This window comes from the organism of the source record quoted next, unplaced genomic scaffold (genome assembly GCF_019419815.1).
Source record: "Pyrus x bretschneideri cultivar Hongxiangsu unplaced genomic scaffold, Pyrus_bretschneideri_v1 Contig52, whole genome shotgun sequence".
Taxonomy (NCBI): Eukaryota; Viridiplantae; Streptophyta; class Magnoliopsida; order Rosales; family Rosaceae; genus Pyrus; species Pyrus x bretschneideri.
The window spans coordinates 672,782-688,861 of record NW_025999790.1 but is presented as its reverse complement, the minus strand read 5'-3'; the positions used below and the strand labels follow the sequence as shown (position 1 = coordinate 688,861).

The following is a 16,080-nucleotide window of genomic DNA, read 5'->3' as shown; positions in this document are numbered from 1 at the left end:
TTGATATAGGTAGAGGGCACAGGAAATTAATTTTGTACCTACAAGAGGTTCGCAACTTCCATTCATGAATCTACTGCTGGATAGGATACATTTGGATCGGTTAGACTTTGTTTAGTGTGCGCGGCCTTTCTAGTTAACTGTTAAGCAATGTAGTTTGGTTTGATCTGAGCTAAAGTAAGGGGATAAACCGAACCAAATAATTTATTAGGCCAGAAAAGGTCTTGCATGAATTTTAATTAAGAATTTTATGGTCCGGTAAAAATTGATATAAACTGTGAGTATTTCACGACTTTTATATAAAAAAATGCAGCTGTTGAGTTTTTACAAGATCTTTTTGCATGCGTAATCAAAAAATTGTTATAAATTGTTTGAAAGTGATCTTACCATTTATTTAGTAACATAAATAATAATAATGCAAAAGCGAAGATGCCACAAGAAAGTTTCATTTCGATTTTTTATTTATTTATTTATTTAGAACTTCATAAAATCAATTATGCAATTGTTGTGTCGTCGCAAAATTTTTGTCCGCTCAGTAAGAGAAATATTCCAAGTCATTTAAGTAACTATAAATACGAGCTTGAAGTTGTCTTTATCACTATACCCACAAATTCTGACACTGCTACGATCCTCATGCACCTAAATATAGCAATCCTTACCCAATTGATGACAAAAAAAACAAAAGAAACTGCTAAATGTGGAAAAGAATAACTTACATACTCATATTCAACAAAACATCATGAACCTCTCCCATACGAAAATCACTCCCAATCCTACCACATTGCTCGGACTGGACTCTCAAGTCCAAGGCATATATTCTTACGTTTACATGATCATTGATTTCATTAACACATTTAGTTCTCATGATCTTAATTGGATCGCTTATGAGCTAGCTTTTTCCCTAACAAAACAACACCTTCCACCATGGAAATGAAAATGAAGAAGATTGCTTGCTTAGTCCTTTTCGCCGCTGCATTTGTGAGTGTTGCAATGGCTCGTAAGAAGGGCAAGGACAAAGACGACGAAGCACCAAAAGTTGTAAAACCTACAAAATCAAAAAAATCGAGCAGTGATGTCTCTGCCGGCCTGCCCACCTGGGGGTCATTAGTTGGTGCCTGCCTTGTGTATTACATTACCTACTACTTGCAGTACTAAATGAAGGAACGATGTATGCATGAGATCTATATCTTTGAGGAGCTAGTTCATACGCACGTAGGAACAAGATTGAAATTTTTTTTAATAAAAGGATTATGAAGATTTGGCAAGTCGAGTTACACATAAGGCTTGGTCATTGGTGGAACAAGATTGAATTGGATGAACTGTGTTTCTCTTCCTTTTTTGTGTTTTTAGAGTTCTTCTCTTCCTTCTCATTTATTTTATTGTGTTTGATTTGTGATAAAAATACAATTTGATTAATCAAGGAAAAATAGCAGTACAACATCCCTTCTATTACCTGTGATAGGATGGTAGTCTGCGAATCGGAGAATTGTTACAAGAGAAATGATTTTGGCACATTTTTCTTTTCATGCACACTCTTGTGTATTTCTGGTCTTTGGAGAGAATAAAGCAATGGAGCATCAAATGACAATATTGAAGGATTGAATCAGTTAGAGTATTTGATTCTCCTTAACTGTAGGATCGAATCAATGTAATTATGTGTATAGTTGACTTCCTAAATATGTTAAACTTTGGATATTTAGGGAGTGATTAGCGGCAAGATTAAGGAAGAACAAAAGGAATTTTCTCTTGTATTACAGTCTGCAAACCATAGCAGCAAAACTGATGATTTTTACACACACATGCATCACCTACATTCATCTGCATTCTTATCAGAATTGCACGGTGGTACATGTCCTTCAAATGGACTGCTGGATACATATATATACATACATATATATATATATGAATCTCAGCCCTACACTAGTATTAATCCTAGCCTTACATCTGTTCTCAAAGACTAGAACTTACTTATTCAGTTATTTATCAGAAAACTAGCCATTACAACTTATATAAACTAGCCGTTGGATGCTTCAAACCTTTAGGCCAGACTTCGAACCCTCAAGGCTGCAAGCAGCTTATATTCTAACAGAATAGCTATCCTTTGTACAGTATAAATCATGTATTTTGGTGTACAAATCATTCAGTTACACTTGAGATTTCATTCCCAAGTTTTTCAGTCATACCCTACGATCTGCAAACGCTAGTAATCTTAAAATGTTAACATGGTATCAGAGCACCACTCCTGGTGACTCTGAATACCCACATAACTTCTGCAAACACAACCACAACATGACATACATAGCCGTCATGCGCGAAACCCAGAAAAACAACGAAACATCTCCAGATGTTTCAGATCCATGCACTCTACATCACTCGGATCAGCCAGGAACTGTTTTAGTCTCCAAACTACTCAAAGGAGACAATTATAGCACATGGAGTCATTGCCATGCGAATCAGCTTGAGCGCGAAGAATAAACTTGGTTTGGTGGATGGAACCATTGAAGCTTCATCTGAAACTGAGAAAAATTATGCCTCGTGGAAGAGATGCGAGGACATGGTTCTTGCCTGGCTTCTGAACTCAGTACGTGGAATCATCTTGGGCAGCGTTTCCTGTTCCATGACAACATCAGAAAGAGTTTGGGCAGATTTGCGTGATCGTTTCTCACAGAGAAACGACTCACGCATATACCAGATTAAGCAAGAGATCGTTGAACTCAGACATGAACAGCAGCAATCCATCTTCATAAATACAGGACGCTCCTGTGACTTGCTGATTCCAGGAGTAGAATGAGTTGTTGATGGCTTTGTCTAAGGTGTATGGTTCCCTTCCTCTCTCTCTCACTATCTCTCTTATGCTAATCTCTCTCCTTTCGCATTCAAAATTTTGTCTGCAATATTTCCACTCTAGTGAAGCCTGGGCTCTTACTCGCCTTCCTCTTGGGCATTGCACTATTGGTTGTAAATGGGACTACGTCACTACAAGATTAAATACAACTATGAAAAATTAATCACTGTCCGTTGTCTCTTGGTCGCTGCCTCTATCCAAAGTGGTCTATCCATCAAATTGACGTCCGAATATGTCTTCCCCCATGGCGATCTTCGTGAAGAAGTTTATATGCATTTGCCTCCTGGCGTTCGTTCATAGGGGTAGTACAATTTATGTCGACTCAACAAGTCCCTGTATAGACTTAAACAAGGTTCTCGCAGCTGGGTCCACAAATTTTCTCATGTCATCACTAAGCTGGCTATCAGCAATCTAAAGTCGACTATTCCTTATTCGGTAAGGTGCAGTGGAGATTTTTATTGCCATCTTTATTTATGTGGATGACATGATCATCACAGGCAACCACGATGGAGCCATTCTTGATCTCAAACAATATCTCCAGACTAATTTTCTTGGACATAAATGTAAACCTGACATTTTTGAAAGAATGCAACACATTATAATGGCTAGTTGGGAAGCTTATCTATCTCATAATCACTAACCGAACATTTCATACATAATTTTCATGTTTTTAGCCAATATGTGCAACAGCCGAGAAAACCTCATCTTGATGCAGTCCACCGCCTTTTGCGCTATTTGAAGGCCTTCACTTCCCTTCTAAGGGAGAATTAACAATGAATGGTTTTTGTCATATGAATTGGGCTCGATATCCAATAAAGTGAAGATACGCTTCAAGTTATTGCATCTTTCCTGGAAGTGCACTTTTGGATAACTAAGAAACAATCCACTGTTACTCGATCCTTGGCTGAAGCAGAGTATTGTGCCATGACCTCCATCACATGTGAATTCACTGGATGAAATATTTACTAGATGACTTTGAGAGTTGACCAGTGAGTTGATATTGTTATAATCAAGTTGCACTTCACATAGCTGCAAAATCATGTATTCCATGAGTGTACCAAACACATCGAGATTAACTGTCACATTGTTCACGAAGAAATGTAAGCTGGTATTAACAAAACAGCCTATGTCCCAACAATATTGAAGTTCGCTAATATACTCAGCAAACCCCTTGGACATAAGATGTTTCGTTTTCTAATTGGCAAGCTGGGTGTTATTTACATCCACATGAACTTCAGCTTGAGGGGGAATATTGACAATTGAATATGAATTGAATCACATATACATTTACATTTTTGTTCTCATTGCACATGACTTACATGTTACTGGTATCAGTGACGGATAATGTCACCGCCATTGGTGCTAGAAAAATTTTCTGGTCGCCTGAAAAATTCTAGTCCATGTTCAATAGTGACATAAAAATAACGATTGGTGCAACTTTTTCATCTTGAATTATGTTTAGTTGTGCGCGTTTATTGTTTTTCCACACTATATGTACAAAATAAAATTAGAGAACTTAGCAAATTCATCAATTAACATGACTCACTTTTGGAAGTAACATTGAAGCGGAAAAATTGATCGGTCGATCGCTGAAATTTTGATGGCTAGTCACGGGAAAGCGTTGACCTATCAACAACGTGGTAAGATTAACTGACAATCATTTTGATTTAAAATAGTATTTACATATAAAAAGTTGTCAACTTTTCCATTAATACCTAAAATGTCACCAATACAATAATTCTCTTGGCATTGTTTTTCTATACCGTTTTGGATACATTACCAACTCTTCAACAAAACGCGCTCCGTACGTGCACCCAACTCGCATTTTCTTTAGGAAGAAAATCCTTTCCGAATCTACTTTGTGGGGGGATCTGATCCCCACATTCTAACCGTTCATCGTATATCGTACGATCAGTTTTCGTCAAAAGTCATTTGTGTTTAATTTTAAATAAAAAAAAAGTTAAATGATTTCTGATCACATGATACACAATGAATGACTATAATGTAAAAATCCTTAAAATCCCCCCAAAATAAAAAAATGGCCAAAAATGGAAAAGAATACATGTCCTTTGTAACATTCCAAAGGACAATCATGAACCGTCTCCTATATATACTTGATAAATTCCTCCTCAATCCTACCAAACTGCTCAGCCTCAACTCTCAAATATTCCACTACGTTTTTGCTCATCAAGCCTAAAAGACACCGCAAGGCCACCATGGAAATGAAGAAGATTGCTTGTGCTCTCCTCTTCGCAGCCGCCTCTGTCAGCTCTGTGATGGCTCATGAAGGCCACGCCCACGCGCCGGCCCCGGGACCAGGAGCAGCCCCAAATGATGCCTCCGTCAGCCTCCCCGTCCTGGGGTCCGTGGTTGGTGCCTCCGTTGTGTCATTCATTGCTTACTACATGCATTAAAATAATAAAGAAGACATGACAACTGAGAGAGATTCAACTGAGTAATTCAAAAGAAGGGGAATGAGATTGATGTTTTCTTTAGTTCCTGAATAGAGGGTCTCTCTTGGTTCTCATTCTTTCAAATTTATGTGAACCATATATTGTAATAATAACGTAATAAAATAGCGTTTTCCCAATCTTCATACGATATTGTTGGTTACCTAGTGAAAATTTGTTTACTGTTGAAGTACTTTTTAACTTCTAACTTTCTCTTGCAAGGTGCAAAGTGACATATTTGTAGGAGAAATAAACTGCAAAAAAAGAAAATAATGTGCAGAAATCATTTCTTGTAGAAATCAAGCTCAAAATTTTCAATTAACGTCCAAATATTTCAATTTTGATCTTTTTTTCTTAGTATATATATAGGAAAAATCCTGAAATTAAGATAATTAAAGAAGGAAATTAACTCTAATATATTGTCGCGTTGATCTGTTACCGCGTTTTGTTGAGAAGTCAAGGATATGTTACCCTATATTTATAATATTTCTCCATTAATTCGAGCCATTTTCCTGTTTTGCTCTTCATTATGGAATATGATTTGAAACTTGGTCCTCCCATGCATTTGTTACAATTTCTCTCTTATTCTCATATTTTCTAATGGAGAGCTGCTAGATTCATCTTACTATCTTTTTTCTCATTCACATTATAAATTTACTCTTCATAAAAAGTTAAAAATTGAAACGCTATTTTATTACCCACTATTATTTCTAAAATAATTACTAATATGTTATTTCTCTACCCACTATTATTCCTAAAAAAACTAAATTATATTTCCTCAACAACGAAGTCTCCTTCGATGGTAATCTACCAACAAATGAATAACTTGTAAATGCTCCGGTGTGTGATTATACACTCCAATAACTACCATCAATATTCAATCATCATCAATTACTAGCTTCTTAACCTTTAGTTGAAAAGGGCATCCACACTTTTCATTCCAAAACTCGTTTTATCCTCTATTGTTTTTTCACAATCAAAATAATTCTTGGTTCCTGTTACCTTTTCACACTCAATCTATTATTATTATATGTCTATTAAGATATTTATCTGTCATTTTACAAATGGACAAACTTATAAATAAAAATTTCATGAAAAAGTGGGTGAAGAGGTAAGACACTGTGGATGAGAATAAAACACTCTTTTAATATTATATGAATGTTCTGCCATATGGTTCTCTTTACTAATATTTTTCTCAGTTGTATGTAAAAGATTTTAGGTTTGATAATCGTGTCCATTATATGGTTTAAACTAAATCTCCTACACAATGTAAATATATAGATTTTTTCAGATTTTTTTTTTTTTTATAGAGATGATGTTTTACTAGAATCTTAAGAAATAAACGGTTTGATCATCAAATTATCCATCTACATATGGGAAAATTCGTGCATGGGCCATGGCGATAGACCTAAAATTTTTACTCAAACTTTTTGTGCTTAAGTAATTGAAAGGACCGCGTACACCATTAGACAATGATGCAGGCAGCATGTGGATTGTGGAGATGTGGTGAGCTTTATCTCTGAATATATAATATTGCAGGCCTTATGTAAGCTTTTCTCTCTGAATTATATATATATAGGAATGGATAGTGTTATCTATACTCATTTTTACTTTTCTCAATTATTGAATGAAATGAATTGAGAACAATGACAAAACATTAATAAAAATGTGTAAACAATAAAAATAGGTTGCGAATGGCACTATCCAATATATATATAGCAGACTAAAGGCCTCGATCGTGTGAAAACCAGGTCACGGGAGGGAACTTCCCTTTTCATGGAATCATCAATTTCATGCGCAAAACTTAATTATATACGAGGCATGAGTTGGCATCTGCATGAATCGCAAGCTGCTTCGATATGGACCAAATTCCAGTCCATGTGTCTACCATGCATTGGAACTCTAAAATTGCACTCAACCTCAACGCATCATTCTGCATAAACCCTAGTTAGCTAGCTTCTCACATATATAGCAGTTTGGACCTCTGAATCAGATATAGCTAATGGCTTCTACTAAGGCATTCTTGGTCGCAGTAGCTCTTATTATGTTTCTTGCTATGAATTATATCGCAGCCTCAGCCTTTGGGGATGGGATTGCTCCGGCGCCGGCGATGGCCACCGGATCAGCTTCTACTTCTTCTGCTTCAGTCGCTTTGCCAGGGTTCTCTTTTGTCTATATTTTTTGTGTTGTTTTTAATGTAATATAACTAGTACTTGTAGGTTCTAAATTAATAATCATTTCAAGTCTTCAAGACGATGTATTCTCCTAGCTTGCTACTCGATGTATAATTGCACTTGCTTTTTTATACACACTATTCATATTAATATTTCTACCCTAGTTATCTGTATAATATTGTGCGTGTCTTCTGTCTGGATAGGTAATGTTTCGCACGAGGTCTTGTGTCTAAATAAAATAAATTAATTTATAATCATGTAATTACAGAGAGATTTTTCATGTATCCGTGTTATGAACACCACATTTTATTATATAAGAAAAGTTTTTTTAATGTTCATCTCTAATTGTATAATAACATGTTGAGTGTTTCACTCGAATTGTGAAAACATTGAAAAATCTCTTGTAATTACGTTATTGAGTGGGAACTTGCTCAATGTGCGCTATTTTCCATGCCATACCTTTAATGACAAACGGGCTGTAGCATCTTTTAGTGCAGAGGGAGATGAAGATTGAAGTAACAAGAAGGTGAATTAATCTGGATCGCGAATATATGAATTAGAATGCAAATGGAAATGATAGTAATTATAAACTTAAACAACACCTGAACCAATGGGAATTGGAAATCGATGCCGAGTGCAGTCTTGGCGGAGCTAAAATTAACCGCAACTTCAGCAACATGCGTTTTCGGACTTGGATTTGAGTGAGGGCACTGGATATGAAGTGCTTGGATGTATATGAAATTTGTGTGAAAAATTATTTGGGGTTGATCATGGATATCTTCCTCCTTCATCAGAAAACTTTGTCATTTGATTTTGGATGAACTACAATTGGGATGATGATGCCACTTTTCTTTGCCAAAATTGTTCACCTGCTTTCTTATGTCCAAAGTTCATTCATTTTCCTACCAGGTACAAATTGATCATCTTAAAAGTTGGAACACGGGGTAACATGATAATTTTTCATTAAAAGCATGGAGCTACTCTGTTGAAAAATATAATCTCATATCAGTCATATGACAAAATAATATACAATTTATATGGAAGTTTTCATGCACTCTTACTTATCTTTGAGGTCTATGATACAAACTCAACATCTAGTAATATATGATTAAGTTAGGACAATATCAGTAATATTAGTGGTGAACCATGATGAGCCTATAAAATTTATCATGGCATCAGAGCAGGTTTTGGCCTGTCTCAATCCCTGAAAAACCCTCCCGCAGGCAATTGCTATTTTCATGCACCGATTCTTGCACGGTTTCAGTCATTTGGGTTTAAACTCTTTGATACCACTTTTTCAATTTGGTCTCAGATGATGGAAAGTCCACGCAACGGAGTTGGGAAAGCAGCTATTTGACTGAAGAATAAAATCGACTCTAAACTCTCAAATGTAGATTGAAAATGGAAGACTAATGCATGCTTGTGGTTGCATGTAGAAAATGGTTTAAAGTGTTTTTTGGATGTACTTCTTCATAACCACTTTCAAATGCTTTGTTGGGAAATACTAGATTAAACAAAAATTTCTTATAAATTTATAATTAAAGTATAATTTATGAAAGTGCTTTGGAATGAATCAATCTCAAACGTGGCCTTATAACATGAGTTCCTTTTCTTTTGTTTTCTTAAATTAAATTAAGTTTTAACGAAACATTCTCGGTTTTGTTTACTTTTAACGAAAATGATATTTTTACTCTAAAAAATCACTTCTGGTACAATTCACTGACAACATATTTTTATCCTTTTATTAAAATTCAAAGTTTTAAAACTTTTGTGATTAGTTTTGCTTTAAATTAATGCAACAAGCACTGTTCCCCAACAATCCGATAATCCTTTGCTGGGTTTGAACCATGGTCCGATTGAAATTTATTTTGGGCCAAACCTCTACATTTCGGCTCGTGCCCGAGGCCCGCGCCTATATATGCCCAGGAGAGGTACGTAAACGCCGCCTAGAAGGAAAAATCGCCCTCCCTCCCTCCCTCCCTCTCTTCAGTTTGTGGTTGAACAAAAATGGCCACCATGATCACACGCAGATTCAGCTCCAAGCTTTCAAGACTCAACGATCATCATCATTCATCATTGTCTGCATCCTCGACCTACCTCGCCGCCCAAAACCTCCAAAACCGTAAAACCCCAGACCACTTCACTCACTCCTCCAATTCCACTCTCTGCCCAAATTCTTTCAAATCCTCATCAGACCCCACCACCATTATCGATCATTACATAAAATCATCAAATCCAAAACCCATAAACCATAATCTAACTTGGGTACCCAATTCAAAATCCATTACTCAAAACCCTGAATTCAGAAAACCAATCTTGGTATTACTTTTACACAATCGTGTTCAAGTTTCAGTACCAATTTGTACAGTCCTAGGTTTAATGGGTTATTAGATCAGAAACCCAGATTTTTTTCAACTTCTTCTAGTTCACCGTCACCGGATCCAGAATCTCAAAATCCAAACCCAGAATCTGAAAGGCCCCAAACCCAATGAATACCCTAGTCAAAACCCTAACTTCAAGCACCAAGAAATCGAAGGACCGACGGTGGAGCGAGACCTTTCGACTTTGGCCAATGAGACCAGAGAAGTTCTCGAATCGATGGCCAAAAACATGTATAGTCTGAGCAGGGCATTGGCTCTTCTGGGTTTGGCTCAACTCGGCGTTGGAGCTTGGATTTCGTACATTACCAAATCGACCCCAATGGCGGAGGTTTCAGTTCAGAGCATATTGGCTTTCGGATTGCCCTTTACGCTGGCGTTCATGTTGAGGCAGAGTTTGAAGCCAATCTACTTCTTTAAGAAGATGGAGGAGCAAGGCAGGCTGCAGATTCTGACTCTCACCCTTCAGGTTGCTAAGAATTTGAATGTGTTCTTCGTTCGTGTTCGCGGCGTTTCATTCTTGTGCATTGCTAGCTTGTCAGTCGGAGTGTTGTTCGCCGCGCTTACGAGATGAGTTTGTAACTCCCGCTGATGAGATTTTTATGTTGAAGTTTGATTGTTGGATTGTTGTAATGTGTAACTTGTGCGGGAAGAAAAGATTAATCTAATAACCCTATTTGAGTCTTTTTTTTTTTTTTTTTTTAACATGGCAATATTATATTCTAAACTACTTTGGTCTAGAAGAGATTCGAACTCAGAACCCCTCAAGCCCGCATCAAATTTCACGTTGCTCGCTAATGTAATAGAAGTTTCATTGTTTTCTCAATAAACCCAACAACGCCTCGTCTTCTCCTTCAACTATGTTGGTAGATTTCTTCTTGTAAGAAATCTTAACAGTCTTCAAACTCTGCGTTTCATTAGCAGCTTCGCATCAATACGAGCGTTCAGCGATGATACAAAAGAAATTAAGAAATATGAAAGATATACATATGCACACACAGATAGTCCAATTATGATTTTAAATGACCATCGAATAGGCCTTAATCAGGACCTTGAAACACACGAAAATTAGGTACCGCAGTACCTTCAGTACGCAGGAGCAGTAGCTCAAAAGCAAAATATACCAAGTAGCCTTGTGAATAAATAATATTCTGTATCTACAAATTGTTGTAGATCGTAGAGAGTCAAGAGCACACCAATAGCATCTTCTGGAGCTACATTGTTCAGCAGAAACTTCATATTCGGGAGCAATTTCGCCTGTAGAAATCGTTGCCATTGTAACAAAGACAACTTTGCTTTCATCCTTTCCGCTTCATTATACATGTTAGAAAGCTCCTTTAAGTGCAGAAATCAAGAAGAGAGAATGTTTCGCAGCCACTTGAATATGGCAATATGCACTTATGGATGCAGAACCCCCATCTCTTCTTCTCATTGATAGAAATATGGGTTTCTTGACAATACATTCTCAGGAAGCCTCAAACGTTTTATGTAGGGGATCTTAAAACCTGCCACACAAGTCACAAGTCAATTAAAGATCCTGTACAAGTTACAGAACATACCCTAAACCCTTTGTCAAAACATATTAGTAGTTGTTGGGTGGATGGAAAAGCCTCCAAAAAAAGCTTCTTAGTTCTTCGAGGAACGTAGTTGAGGAGAATGCAAATTCATAGCATGCAAACAAGCGTAGAACATGTACCTGACGGACATTGAATTTCTCCAGTGATAACAACGTCTGAATATACCGAGCCTCTGAAAGCAAATATGCCTAAATGGAGAAGATATAGATAGAAGGTAAGATACAATGGCGGGTAATAAACATTTTTATGTAATTCTTGATTTTATTTGAAGTACCTGGAAGGGACTATGAGAATAGTAGGCTTGAATGTTTCCTCTTGTATCACTTTTTATCAGGGAGCTAGGATCCTCCTGTCTCCCAACCATATGTAAGGGACGTGAGCTATGGAGCGCCAGTATCGACCTTTACCTGGTTTGCATCTCGCTTCTAGCAGAGGACAACGACGGATACTAAGTTGTGTCAGTGGAACAAGCTGGCCCTCATATGGAATGGATTCTAGCTTGGGACAAGTCCAGATGTAAAGAGATTTAAGAGATGTGAGGAACTGAAAGCCCTTGCTGGACAGGTACCGGAGATTTGGGAAGTCTTCAACAGTGAGTCTAATGAGAGATTTGGGGAGCACCATCTCCGTAGGTGGAAAGAAGACTAGATCTGGATCTTCACCGCTGATCCACAACTCTCTGAGAGAGGTTAGTCTGTGCAAACCACATTGGAAGAGTGGCTTACAACTCTTGAGGTTCAGAATTTTAAGTGATATTAGGTTAGGGGGAAAGCCCTCTCCTATAAAGGACATGAAACCATCACAATAAGGGATTCTTAATATCTCAAGAGAGTTGAGGTTGTGCATGCCTTTGGGTAAGGCCTCCAGTTTATCACAATTAGTGATGTCAATCTCTCTCAAATTGGAAGCTATTCTCTCAAATCCTCCCCGCTGGAACGAAGCAAGACTTCTACAACCATAAATACTCAACTTCTGAAGATTGGGAAGGTGGCAAAGGCCTTCTGGTAAAGATTTGAGATTTGGGCAATACCAGATATGAATGTATTCAAGATGAGTGTTGTGGTCGAACGTATCAGTTATGAACTCCAGTTGTTTACAAGTGTGTATCTGAAGGTGCTTAAGCGCCTTGGGCAGCTGGATTCGAGATGACAAAGACGCCAGAGATGGACAACTCCATATGCTCAAGTATTCAAGACAAGATTCCTCATCTTGTGTCAAACAAGGAGAAGAAGATGATGATGCAGAACCATCTCTGTCCTCCACTAATGATTTCAAATTTTGGCATCTGTTTATCTCTATTCTTCTTAAACTTGGGGGTAGACGATATCTTGCAAAATGCGTGAGAGAATCACAACCTCGAATCTTTATTTCCTTAAGAGAAGCCGGCAAGTCAACTTCTGGAAAAGAAACTAGGCTTGGCCATTTGTCAATGTGAAGCTCTTGAAGTGATGTCAGGTGATGCAATTGAACTAGGTGAGAATTACCTTCAATTGTCAAACGGTGAAGAGAAGTAAAGTATTGCAGTAATGAATCCTCACTCTGCAACGACGGTGTCAGCTCTGCACAACCAGTTATTTCCAAATCTAGCAACTGAAACTCAACCGCACTCTGATACACCAAGCCTTTACAACTGTGGACGCACAACGCACAAAGTTCTCTGTAGTTGGCAACTGAAACCACCAACTGATCGCATTCACGAATCACAAGATTTTCCAATGAAGAAATGTTCTCAGGTAACGTACCCTCCAATTTGGGGCATGCATCAATGGAAAGCATTTTCAGGCAAGGAAACTCTCTAATTCCCTGAAGTCGTTCACAAGGAAACCACTCCTTCCATCGTTGCATATTCTGAAACGAAAGGGTCTCTAGTACCGGAAAAGGAAAGCTGCCCTCTCCATAAAACTCGGAACCCACATTTTCCACTTCAGACATTCCTTTTATAGAAATCTCTTTCAGAGAAGGCAATTGTCCAAGTGGTGGCAAGAATTTGCAGTTACAGCAATCTTGTAAGCGTACAACAACCATATTAGTGAATGAAGGATTTCCCACCCAAGTAGAAATCTTCACACCACCATATCCCCTGATGGTGAGTTCCTTGAGATTTCTATGAGCTTGTAGCAAGTCAAGAACGTCTGCCTCCATTTCTCTTGTGCCACTCCCTTCCGACCATTGTAGTAGCAAGAAATCAATCCCTTCCTTGCTAATTAAGTCAGCCCTTCTTGCATCTTCAACTTCAGTCACATTCTCCAATCTTGAGAGGTGTAATGTCCCCCGAAGATGCAATAGGGGCCCTATGTCCTGTCAACCTTGACCCGCTACCTTTACCCACAGCAAAATTAGCTAGTGTCTGCAGATTAGTCAACCGCCCTAGTTGCAGAGGCATCCCTTTCAGAGAAGGTACATTTGAATTGTTGAGATGACGCAAATTAATCAAATTCCTCGTGTTTATGGGCAGTGCCTCCAAACGTGAACAATTCTCTAATAGCAATACCTGTAAGTTACAAAGTGTGCTTGTTGATTCAGGTAAACGTGTTATCAGTGTGTGAGAAACATCAAGGTAGCGTAGAAACTTCAGTTTACCAATCGAATTTGGTAGCTCAGTTATTTGATAGCTGTTCATAGAGAAGACCCGTAAGTATTGCAATTTTGGCAATAAATCAAGAGCAACCTTACAAGTCACATAATTCTGGGGGTTTTCTGAAAGTGTAAACGGTAGGAAAGTCCGCAGGTGTTTGGCCGAGAAAAAGGTGCCAAATTTTTCAGCCCCATCAAACTCTCCAGAAATGTAAGAAGAATGACGAGCTTTTGGAGTACATCTGAACTGCTGAATGCTCTTATCCACATTATCCTCCAATCTAAAACATACTTTTCCTGCAGCCCACCGTGCGAGTTCACTAATGAGGTCATGCATTACATATTTTGAATTGCTTTTGTTCGATTTCTGAAACAATGACCTGGATAAAAGCTCCTGAAAATACTCTCCACCCAAATCTTCCATTTGTCTACCTTCTTCCGAATGCTGAATCAAACCCTCTGCCATCCACAGGAGGATCAACTGCTTCTCACTAAATTCGTAGTCATTGGGAAGTATTGAGCAATAGGCAAAGCATCTTTTAAGGTTTGAAGGGAGAGAGTGATAGCTCAATTTCAATACTGGGAGAATGCCACTCTTATCTGATAGACTCCATATTTTGCTGTCTAATATTTCTTCCCATTCGCCAATTCTTTTACACCGTAAAAGTCCACCAAGAGTTCTCGCAGCCAAAGGCAATCCATTGCATTTTGCAAGGATTTTCTCCCGAAGTAACTCAAAATTGCGCGGTCTGCCGTTGTTATGTCCAAGAATGAATGCTGTTCAAACACTTGCCAGCAATCATCATTTGATATATAATTCAAATTATGAACTTGAATGGCTCCCATAATTTTCGCAACTGTTTCATGACGTGTTGTCACAAGTACCTTGCTTCCCAGTGCTCCAACCCGAAATGGGGACTGCAACTTTGTCCACATATCATAGTCACATGTGCTCCAAACATCGTCCAAGACAATCAAAAACTTCTTCCCAGTTAATTCCTTGCTCAGATTATCCTGAACTTTACTGAACTCCTTCAACTTACAGTGCTCGGATGTGATCGATTCAAGAATTGCCTTTGTCACTCTTACGATATTGAAGTCATCCGACACATACACCCATACCTTAAGATCGAACTGTTCCATGGCATCATCGTTGAATACATGTCCTGCAAGTGTTGTCTTTCCGATCCCCGCCATGCCAAGAATGGAAACTACATGAAAGTTGCTGGTACAAGGCTCCGATATTGACAGCAACTTGACGATCTTCCTTTTGTCTTCATCCCTTCCGATAACAGGTCCATCCGGTTGACAAGAACTGGGAGGCACTCTATATGCCTTAGTAGTGTATGCCGAAGTCCCAGTATCGTTCAAGCGAAGCTGGTCTTTCCGTTCAGATATATCGACCAGTCTATCCGTAATCTCCTTCATTTTCATGTTCATACAAAAGTTGAATTTAGCTTTAGGAATTAGACTCCGTACCTTGCTTGATCTAGTTCCATGTCGCTGCTTGACCTTGCGTCGTAACGTCTGAACGGAGAATCTGTCCAGTATGTCTTCCACATCATAAGCCAGGTCTTTGAGATCATCCAGCCACAGTCTGATTGCCTCACTTGTGAGCTGTTTCTCTTCCGCATCATACAGCACAGCTCCAATTGCAGACAGTATTGCACTCCATTTCTTCAGTTTCCGATCGACAATCCGTAGGCGACCGAAGTTGAGGATACCGCGGGGCGTCAACCTGTCGAGCAGCACCTGCAGAAATGCCCCAAGAAACAATTCTCCAGCTACCATTGTTTGTTTTGTTGAATGAAGCTGCCAAATCAAACTAGTGAAAATGAAGCTTTGGTTGGGCGGTTTCTCCTATCTCTCAAGCTATCAATAACAAGACTTGGTAGTTGGTACGCCACAAAGTCAAAGTCGCCCTTTGCAGCACATGGACAAAGCACTCATACAGGAAAATATCGAACGACTTCGTTTAAATTTGAGAATTGTTACAAACAATCTTAAAATATTTTACCACAAAAAAATAAGAAATAAACAGGGCTTAGGATAAAACAAAGGACAATACTCGACTACTCAAAGATA

General features: G+C 38.3%; 3 protein-coding genes and 1 pseudogene across 3 annotated transcripts; 2 read left to right on the top strand and 2 right to left on the bottom strand.

The window, feature by feature from the left end:
- The first annotated feature begins 4,997 nt into the window (after nucleotides 1-4,997).
- Nucleotides 4,998-5,417, top strand: LOC103954874 (arabinogalactan protein 23-like). Its single transcript, XM_009366720.3, has one exon. It carries the CDS (start codon nucleotides 5,059-5,061, stop codon nucleotides 5,254-5,256), a length of 198 nt encoding a protein of 65 aa, XP_009364995.2. The 5' UTR covers nucleotides 4,998-5,058; the 3' UTR covers nucleotides 5,257-5,417.
- A 4,056-nt stretch (nucleotides 5,418-9,473) lies between these two features.
- Nucleotides 9,474-10,531, top strand: LOC103954875. The gene is made up of 2 exons (XM_048570212.1): nucleotides 9,474-9,731; nucleotides 9,858-10,531. Exons 1-2 carry the CDS (start codon nucleotides 9,474-9,476, stop codon nucleotides 10,416-10,418), a joined length of 819 nt encoding a protein of 272 aa, XP_048426169.1. The 3' UTR covers nucleotides 10,419-10,531.
- Nucleotides 10,532-10,740: 209 nt separating this feature from the next.
- On the bottom strand, nucleotides 10,741-13,696 carry LOC103954876 (putative disease resistance protein At3g14460). Its single transcript, XM_009366723.3, has 3 exons — nucleotides 11,696-13,696; nucleotides 11,541-11,609; nucleotides 10,741-11,349 (listed from the first exon to the last, which is right to left on the bottom strand). The coding sequence occupies exon 1, from the start codon at nucleotides 13,561-13,563 to the stop codon at nucleotides 11,752-11,754; it is 1,812 nt and encodes a 603-aa protein (XP_009364998.2). The 5' UTR covers nucleotides 13,564-13,696; the 3' UTR covers nucleotides 10,741-11,349; nucleotides 11,541-11,609; nucleotides 11,696-11,751.
- Nucleotides 13,697-13,707: 11 nt separating this feature from the next.
- On the bottom strand, nucleotides 13,708-15,915 carry LOC125470752 (annotated as a pseudogene).
- Between the last annotated feature and the right edge of the window lie 165 nt (nucleotides 15,916-16,080).